We start from the raw sequence: 8,805 nt of genomic DNA on the forward strand, positions 1-8,805 counted from the left end.
GATGAGAGGTTCAAAGAAAACACAAAAATGTGGCGGTATATATGGGTTCTAATGCTATGATTACAATCATTCCCTTCTACCATGTATAGGTGAGTCCTCGAATAATTATATACATAGATTAGAGTTCCTCAAGTTTCATACTACCAACAAGTATAGCAAGGTAGATAGAAAGGTTAATAGGTATTTACTTTACTAGATTCCGTAAATTGCAAGAACGAGCAAACCCCGAGTCAATGTTTTTGTTCATTGTCGCCTGGCGTTATTGGTGCGCTGGGTCTACTGGACTACTACCGCGCGGCATACAACATACCAGATCCTTGGAATTGTTGGGGTAGCGGAGACATTCCATGGATATGATCTTACTTGTAGCTTGATAATTTCCCTGAGAGCTCCATTATGTGTCATAGAATTAGTAGAATCTCTGGTTCAGGATGGTCATTGTATTGGACTGTGAAAATTGCCGCTCGGGGTTTGAGGTATTTGTCTGGCAGGCAGGCGGCGATGAGATGGACCCAAAACTTAAATACTCAACGCCACCAATTAAAGTTGTTTGAGCGCTCAAATCAACATACAGTATCTCCACACGAACCGTCTTGGCCAGATATTACCCACTCTGTGAGATCGCGGCGGCTAATCGCATTAGAAGGTTGTTTCGCAATGGCTAGTGCTATCTTTGTGGTAGAGAGAAGGGATGGTGGGCGAAAGAAAACCATTACTTGATTTGATATCAACCTGGGCAAGAAAATTTGGCTTCCAAATATCTCAACTTCGGTAGATCATAGGCAAAACATAAGAGAGATAAAGAGGAGTGCATGGCAATATATTTGTCGAAGCCATTTACTACAAAGTCGCAAGATTCCTGAAATTGGAAGATCCCTCTCTTCGGCGAGGACTAACACGAGATTTGTTTCATGCGGGGCTTGCAAACTTTATCCCAGGTTGGATACCTGAGAACAAAAATAACACACTAGTACATGTTTGGAATAGTGTATCACGCGTGATACGAAATTTCTTATATTAGGCACAGAAGAGCTATTTATCAGATAGTGGAGCTCATCTCAAATTTAATTGGTTATATTTTCAAAGGAAGATTGACTGATTGGGGGCGTAGATACTGTATGTATATTGGGAAATCAATCTGATTCTATACAGTGCAGAATAAATATATGAAGTTTTACAGTATTGTCCTTACAAAGGAGTCAAGGACAATAAGCAGCGTAGTTTCATGTCCTGCAAGGTTGCAAGTCCTCTTCGCTGTCTCATTTATGTCCTTCATGTTGTTGGCCTTTGATGGATAGTAACTGAACGGAGCAATGCCTCTGATGATTTTCTCATAAACCTGCGTTTGACTTATTCAGTGACTGATACAACGAAAATTTCAGGCTATCTGTGAGGAAGTGGGTTAATTCCAAAATGATTTCTCATCATATATTGTCAGTTTCTATGCCAAAGTAAGTCCCGCTATACAATTTGATATGTCATTACGTTAACTAAAGATTGAAAGCTGGCTACCTATATTTTCAGAGCGTCTCCTGGGCCTATATATATAGCGAAATAGTGTATTACTCTGAGGACAATTTTTCGCGAGCTGCATTTTTAGTTCTGCCAGGTCTGAACCAATACATAAATACTGCAATTCTATTTCTACTACCTTTCCAACTCATACCACAGTCCCCTTCCATCCACACCTTGCACTATTTAATCTTTTTTATGACAGTGACATCGGCACCGCCTGGGCCGGAGCCTCGACAACCATTCAGCACGAGCACTATATCCCTTAGAAGTGCGTTGGACCGCTGCAAGAGCAGAACTGCGTTTCGCCTCTAAAAGTGATCTTTCTTTTTGCTCTCTGCATGGTTGATTCTTCTTGGATAGTTCCCAAGTATTTTTAGAGCCGCGTCGCTCTTGAGTGTCTAATAGACCCCGGCTTCCATCACATCCATTGCCACTTGGATTTTTGTTTCCCGGACGAGCACCATGTTCCAGGCTTGAAAAATGAGGAAGAGTGCTTGCGAACTGAACCCTTCCACTTTTGCGCTCTAGCTGCCGTAGAACCAGCTGGGTATACCCGTCCATCATAATTGCTCTAATCTCCATCTTCAAGGTAGCTGCACGAATGGAATGGTTTGGGCAAGAAATTCCACTTAGGTTTGTGAAATAACCGTAGTAGTTCGGAGATGAGGTATTCTGTAGACATAGCCGCAGTTAGCAACAGTATGGGGATATTCACGTAGGGTAAGTACAGTCAATGTTGGGGCTGATAACTAGTCAAAACCAAACATGCGGAGCTTTGTATTAATATGAAGGCTACGTTTGAAATGGCTGATAAACCTTAAGGGCTTTCTTCCATTCGGGCCATGATGGGGCTATATATGCGTGCTGAACTATGTCAATTAGCAAAATAAGTATGGGCAAATACCCAAAAAAAAGGCACCCAAAGCGAATTTTGCGTTGGTCCTCTGCCACACTGCAGGTGTTGCTATGAGCCATGGGTTCAAAGTCGAACAACTATGGAAAGCTCAGGCTAATCTAATAGCTCACTGAATATAGTCACAATTGCGTTCCAGGGCAGAACACGTAATGCTCGCTTTGAGGGATCCCGGACAAGAGGAATAGCAAAAATGCTTACATTTTCTTGGCCGCTCGCGGTCACACTCGCCACTGAGCCAAGTGTAAGCAATATATAGCAGTTCAAATATACATACCAGATCCGATCCTACGATATGCTGGGACGTTTCCTACATCAACATGTACCGCAATGCAGAGTTTACGTGCCACAAGATCTCAGTAAAAGCCGACAATACGTCATGCCTGAGAGTAAGCTGTGCGGCAGGGGAGTTTGACTACGTTGGAGTTTAGCGTCTGGACTGCCGACCTTGGCTACCTTTGCATTTCACTGTTCTAAAGAGCTGTATGAGACATTGCAGAGCTTTCGGTTCCATCCAAAGCTAGTCTGCGATCTGCTAGAGGAGCTAAAGGCTTTAAGTGCTCCGCCAGGTGTACTCGACGATATTGTTTGCGCAAAAACAGATTTGATCTCTTGGCACTCTACTCGCCCTTACTACTATGCGGCAATGCTTGCAGAGAGTTTGAGCAGGTGACCCTGCGATGTTCTTGGCAGTCTGGTACCAATCTCATGAGCTTTCGTGCTTGGGCGAAGCTGACCTCCATGGGGTACGACGCCGATGGTTTTAGACAACATCTGTCGAGCTACAAGCTAACCTCAGCATTCCCTTGCCAACAAGAACCCGTGAGACTTATCCGTCGGATGCGAAGAGCGAGCCACTCTCATCCATGACCCGTCGATTCCTAAGACTACTTACATTGATAACCGCTGTACTGTATTGTACATTAACAGAGGGAGTGTTTATGCATATATTTCAACTTTCCGCAGACCGTAGTCGTCGTGTATAGAACACGAAGCCCCACAAAATGATAATCAATCACGGCCTGTTCCAGATAAAACCAGCACTTCGTATTTGTAGTATTCGATAGTAGTCTATCAAGCATATTATTGTATCCTTACTAGTAGTGCCTGTTAATATGTTAATTTGCAGAAAACTTAAAGCGTGCCGCTCTGTGTAAAAGAAGTATACATATTATTTACACTAGGAACAGAGAAATGATACTTCACTAAATGCTATTCAGATTGATAGACTCTAGGAAATTCTTACCTAGAACTATTGCTGTAATCTAGTTAGCTACTGGTCCTAAAGTTTTACAATTAACCCACCACGATGAGCAGTATATCAATAATCCAGACCTTCCCATGTCTGTTGCTGCCAGAATAATAACCACATAGGCTTCATGCTATAAAACCATTTCGGCTTGCTTAAATCCCTAGTTATTGAGATATATATGCCCTTTATACATGTAGCGGAATACCTAGCTCCGCCATATTGTTTCCCAAACCTATCGCTTAGATCGACCTAGAGTCTTAAACAGAAACAGTGACCTGCATTTTTGTAGAGAATGCATAAGAATTTAGTGGCAATCGTTAACTTGCTCAAATAATCGTATAAATATTCAGGAATACTTGTTTGCATAGATAGAAGCGTAATTTGGTTTACCGAAATCGGTGTATAGTACATCTGCAGGACATCCTCTACAGATGTAGTTTAGCAACAGACTTTTTGATTGTCACTTTCGCTCCTGGGGGATTGGTGTAACCTGAACCCTCCTGATTGGAGGCTTTTCATTACAGGTCGGAGTTGCGGTGCACAGGGCGCGACGATGGCGGAAAATAGAAGAGCCTCGATACATATAGTGACCGGAAATGTATCAATAAAGAAATTGTTATCACCTTTGGGCTCTAGACTGCGGAATACGGTTTCGCAAACAATTGAGATTATTATTCTAGGCAATCCACAATTTTGTTAGACCACAGCATATAAATAAGAAAGGAGGTAGAAATACGTGACTCGTATCGCGAAGCAGCCAATGACAATAGCCTTGTTTCGTGATCCCATCTGAACTCTAAAAACAATGACTGCGGGCCAAATAATAAGAACGACTTCTGTAATTAAGTTTGTTGAACTAAAATATCTCTGCCATACAGGCTTCGACGTACGGTCAGTGAACTTTATCTCTTGATTGAGTTAGAACCACGCAGTTGTACATACCATGTTAATGCACCTATTAGATATAAAATCCCAAGGACGTGGGATTTGGCACTGAAAGGCCGTGACAGCGAGTGATGACAAGGACCAAGTCACAATGGCCGCGAGAAACAAAAGCTCACTTCTGACGTTGAACCCTCTCAAAAGGTATATAAAAATGACAGTACTAAGTTTAGAGAAGCACAAGACACATATCAAGGTCAATTTCGAGACATATACAGCCTGTTTTGTTCGAATGTCAGTACATATTTTCAATCCGAGAGCGGCGTCTTAGCCTAGATTTTTAAGGGATTGGTTCAGAACCTTTTGAATAAGGCGAAACTGATCGGTAGTTTGAAAGTCACTTCGGTTTCCGTAGCCATTGTGTGCTGCTACTACCAAGCATGTTGTGTGCGCGATGCCAAATACCTGCGAAGCGAAATCAATTGATACTGTATTTGGCGTACTAAAAAATGCCACGCTTATATCTCTCAAAAGAACATACAAGAGCAATCAAAATTGTCCAGTCATCCATGCTTAAGCGACGTGTCATCCAATACTTCATTCCCACTCGCGATAATACTGCAATAGCTCCGAGAATCAATAAAACGCAGGCCACAACAGTAATGATTGGTGCCACATTCTCTGCTGAGATAGTCGCCATTATAAATTCCGGTGGTAAATAAAGAGCGTTGAATGCAGACGGTAATTAAGCAGTCTAGACAGTATTATAAAATAACCTAGTCTTCTTGGGCGTGTGCTAAGTATATTTTAATATCTAGCAGGGTGGGGTATACGGTATATAGCTAGATACCAATCTCTATTTGTGGCCACTTGTTTTGTTGCCCGCAAAATAGATCTCAATTTGGTTACTAGTGATCCAGTTATACAGAAACTTTCTGCACTGTCTTCCCTTGTTATCACTTCCTTTATTTTACGATATTTACTATGAAGCTTTCAATCACACCTGTTCTGTGGTATGACCTGGAATCTGTAACCGGCTCGGGACGACATGACATCAAGACTCTTTAGAATACAGCGCCACGCAACCCACATCGGGATTTGCGTGCCCACCATGTGGGGTCTGGACCTTATAATTGAAAGGGCCTTGCCCTCGTTTAGTTCCATGGCAGGGTAGATCTTGGTTTCATAAGGAAAACAGTGGAAATAGCTAGATGAACGTTATCCAGACTACTGAAGCAATACGCCTAGCGATATTGCCCCACTAAACCAGGAGACTTCTTGTTGGTTCGTAGACTAGGCAAACCTTCAAAGCTGGGGAAATATTCTTAAAAAAAAAAAAAACCTAACCCACATGCCCACTTTAGTGTTCCCCAGGATGATTTAGGTAAATCCGGAAATGGGAAGTTACGAATCATGTGACCTATATCCAGCTATTGTTTCAAACGAAGGCAATTCTGACACACTATTACATGTATACAGACATCATATCCAGCTGGTTCCTGTTCTTAGTTGGGGCGCAAGATATTTTTTAGCCGAGAGATATTCTATCACATATATCCGAATTGGTTTAGAATGTTTGGTAGCCGAACTTCCTTTTGTTTATTTGGGCTGTTGCTGGGGCATTCTCAAGCTCTGAAACATTCCGTACACCATCTTAATTATACTTACTTGATCGGCCCACACATTTCCATGGCTAACTATGAGCAATTTGATAGGCTCCTAGCCTTCTTGATTTAAGTTTGCCCCATTGATCTACGCCAATGACTCTACATAAAAGGCCCGCTTTTGCTGTTTGATCCACTTCTTCAGGAAATCCTGAACATAATATTCCCTTGTATTTCTCTCGCACGTTCCCCTTCGCCTTCGAGAAGGTAAGACAAAAAAAAATTAAATAATAGGAGAGAAACAAAAGAGAACTACTTCTCACTATTCTTCTCAGTTTTACTTTATCATTGAAATCAGGATTATATAACTGTTATCCTTCGCTACTTAGAGCTCAAATGACTTCACTGGGTATAAATTCTACCAAAATGAACAAGGAGTCGTGCGAATTGGAGGAACAAGTGCAGAGCAGCGACCCAAGAGAGAGAAACGTAACTCGAACAAAGGACGACCAGGAGCTAGTGCGTGTTGGCAAAGTTCCAAGCCTTCAGGTATGATTAACCAAACTCACAAAGTTTATGGTTTTCAGAAGTGCGTTCTTGGTGCGTGTGGCTACTAAAATCTAGTGTTAGCGGAGATTTGGATTCTTGTCCATCATAGGGTTTAGTTGTACTGTACTGGCAACTTGGGAGGGAGTTCTTTCGTAAGGCTCTTCGGTCATTTCTATTGATAAAGCTGAGAAAAAGTTCCAGGACTTTTACACTCCCACTTCAGAAGTCTGTTTTTTCCATGATAAACACCAATACACGATGAGTAGCAAGTCTGACGTATTGTTTAGTGGAGGTTCCGGAGGTGCGGTTTACAGTTATCTGTTTGTATGGTTTGGCACCTTGTGCACTCTTGTCACACTATCAGAACTTGTATCTATGTAAGTATACGTCTTCCACTGCCTTGACACTTTTAGGATTCACGAATATTTAGGGCACCGACATCTGGCGGTCAATATCACTGGGTTGCCATTTTGTCACCTCGGTGGTGTCACAAATTTCTAAGCTTCATCACTGGTGAGTTTGGCCACAGATACTAGTTTTCTTTTCGATATGATTCTATATGTTTCTCAAAGAGGCTTACCTAACCTATAGGATGGCTCATTATCCTGGGCTGGCTAGGAGGACTCGCTTCAGGTGCGTATCTGGCAAGCTCCCAGATCCTGGGCTTTGTTGCCATAGCACATGCTTCCTTTGAACCTCAACCATACCAAATTATGCTCCTATTTTGGGCATATGTTGCCTTCGCAGTGTTTATCAACCTTGGAGCGGGTACACTTCTACCTAAGTTCGAAGGATTTGCCCTTGTCTTGCACATTGTAGGGTTCTTCGTCATCCTAGTTCCACTTTCGTGTCTAGGTGACCATGTCTCTGCAAAAGAAGTCTTCGGGAGCTTTAATAATGAAGGCGCTTGGCCGGGTCTAGGGTTATCTATATTTGTTGGAATGTTAGGGAGCACTTTTGCCTTTACAGGCTGCGACGCTGCTATCCACGTAAGCAATTTCCATTCCATTCTCCGATATAAACATAGGGCTGACCCCCCGTGAAACGTTCTGCAGATGACTGAGGAAGTCCGGAATGCCTCAGTGACAGTGCCACAATCAATTATGATGAGTGTCGGCTTGAATGGTCTCCTGGGTTTTGGAATGCTTCTCGCTACGTTGTTCTGTTTGAGGGACGTCGATCATGTCCTGAAATCATCTACAGGATATCCATTCGTCCAGATATTTCTGGACGTAACCGGGTCAATTCCAGCAAGCATCGCGATGGCTTCAATTATGCCTATCTCGGGAGTTGCTACAGCATCTGGGAATCTCGCTGCTGCATCACGAATGGTATGGTCATTTTCTCGTGATCGTGGTATTCCTAAGTGGAAACATATAGGCAAGGTCCGCAATATGCCTCAAGGGTATTAAGTGAAAGTGTTAATTATATATGCGCTTAATGCAGGTGGATTCTAGAGCTATTCCCTTTTACTCGATCACAGCTATTGCCGTTGCTGCCCTCATGCTGTCACTTCTCATTCTTTGGTCCGGCGCTATTCTCGATGCAGTGGTCTCATTGACAGTCAGCGCCCTATTCTCCTCGTACTTGATGGCAACTGGGCTTCTTCTTTACCACCGCCTTACACGTGGGATTCAGTCCCACGAGGATGGAAGCTTTATCGTGAACACAACCGGCGCCCCTCTTACTTGGGGCCCTTTTCATATTCCCCGCAAATGGGGCATCGCAACCAACACTATCACAGTATGCTACCTGCTAATTTGCGTATTTTTCAGCTTTTGGCCACCTAGCCTACACGTAAATGTATCCTCATTCAACTGGGCTATCGTACCAACTGGGGGTACAATTGTGTTTGGTACCATATATTACCTTACTTGCGCGAAAGATAGCTTTACTGGACCTGTGGTAGAAATTTCATAGGGAAATGATATTTGGGGCCATCAAAGTGCCTGTTGTGGTTGTTACTGTCAATTTACTATATATCCTTTTCTGTCAGGAGGTATATTTAGAAGCACTTCTAAGGAAGACGCACATTTGGTCTTTACATAACTGCATAGAGTCGCAGGTTCCACTGTTTTCTACCCGGCAGG

The 8,805-nt window shown here is 42.8% G+C and overlaps 1 protein-coding gene across 1 annotated transcript; it reads left to right on the top strand.

Annotated features, from left to right (window-relative positions):
- Positions 1-6,973: 6,973 nt before the first annotated feature.
- ATNIH1004_001682 (uncharacterized protein) lies at positions 6,974-8,505 on the top strand (the record flags this gene model as incomplete). Its single annotated transcript, XM_033566381.1, has 6 exons — positions 6,974-7,092; positions 7,146-7,228; positions 7,307-7,704; positions 7,771-8,100; positions 8,162-8,458; positions 8,491-8,505. The coding sequence occupies 6 exons, from the start codon at positions 6,974-6,976 to the stop codon at positions 8,503-8,505; spliced, it is 1,242 nt and encodes a 413-aa protein (XP_033432138.1).
- Between the last annotated feature and the right edge of the window lie 300 nt (positions 8,506-8,805).

The sequence above is a fragment of the Aspergillus tanneri genome, assembly GCF_003426965.1.
Source record: "Aspergillus tanneri strain NIH1004 chromosome Unknown AapTan_2_pilon_pilon_pilon, whole genome shotgun sequence".
Taxonomy (NCBI): Eukaryota; Fungi; Ascomycota; class Eurotiomycetes; order Eurotiales; family Aspergillaceae; genus Aspergillus; species Aspergillus tanneri.